At 43.2% G+C, this 884-nt stretch overlaps 1 protein-coding gene across 1 annotated transcript in view; it reads left to right on the forward strand.

Moving 5' to 3' along the window:
- The first annotated feature begins 307 nt into the window (after positions 1 to 307).
- Positions 308 to 884, forward strand: part of LOC110019012 (transcription factor MYC2-like) — a 2,338-nt gene continuing 1,761 nt past the window's right edge. The window contains exon 1 of the mRNA XM_020716527.1: positions 308 to 873. Coding sequence (XP_020572186.1) covers positions 553 to 873 — 321 coding nt within the window. The 5' untranslated portion in view covers positions 308 to 552. The remainder of the gene's footprint in view (positions 874 to 884) is intronic.

Raw genomic sequence — 884 nt, forward strand, 5'->3', positions numbered from 1 at the left:
TTGGTTCCATGGTCCAATGATTTGACCTCTTTTTCAGCCGATTTTATCATGATTTCTCTCCTAGACCATTTAATTAGATAACTAGATCGATAAATAGACACTTCACGGTGTGACATATTGAATTGGCTGGTCTGGTCCTATCCAATTTCCATAACATTATATATAACATTTAAATTACAAATTTAGCACGCATCTTATTTATGTATGAAAATAAAAATATTTTATTTTTAAAAAATTAAAATGATGATATTTTTATATGATATTAATGTGTTCAAGCACTATGAATATAAAAATTTAAATTTAAATGTCTTGTGAGGCATCATAAACTTCGAGCACGGATGACAATGCCCCTAAAAAAAAGAAAATTACTCCAAAACCACGATCACTTTTGCCCATTAAACTCCTAAAGGCCACAACTTTCCCTGCCGCATCCTCCCAGCCCTTTCGTACTCTTCACATTCAGCGGCTTTTCTTCCACCATTTTCTGCACCTCTTTTGCTCACCCCAGCTCAGGGCCGCCGACTCTCGAATTATCTCTTTCATGCTGCCGCGATGAACCTTTGGACCGACGATAACGCCTCAATGATGGAAGCCTTCATGGCTTCAGACGTCCAGATCTTTCCCTGGACGCCGGCGCCGGCATCGGAGACACATATCCCCACTTTATCCTCTGCTCCAGGCGGCGTACCGGAGTACTTCAACCAGGAAACCTTACAACACCGCCTCCAGATGCTAATCGAAGGAGCAAGGGAAAGCTGGACATACGCCATCTTCTGGCAATCCTCCGTCGATGTTGGCTTCGGTGCTTCCATTCTCGGCTGGGGAGACGGTTACTACAAGGGCTGCGAGGAGGACAAGCGGAAACGGAGGAAAGCAAAGACGAC

This window comes from Phalaenopsis equestris, unplaced genomic scaffold, assembly GCF_001263595.1.
Source record: "Phalaenopsis equestris unplaced genomic scaffold, ASM126359v1 Scaffold000038, whole genome shotgun sequence".
Classification (NCBI taxonomy): domain Eukaryota; kingdom Viridiplantae; phylum Streptophyta; class Magnoliopsida; order Asparagales; family Orchidaceae; genus Phalaenopsis; species Phalaenopsis equestris.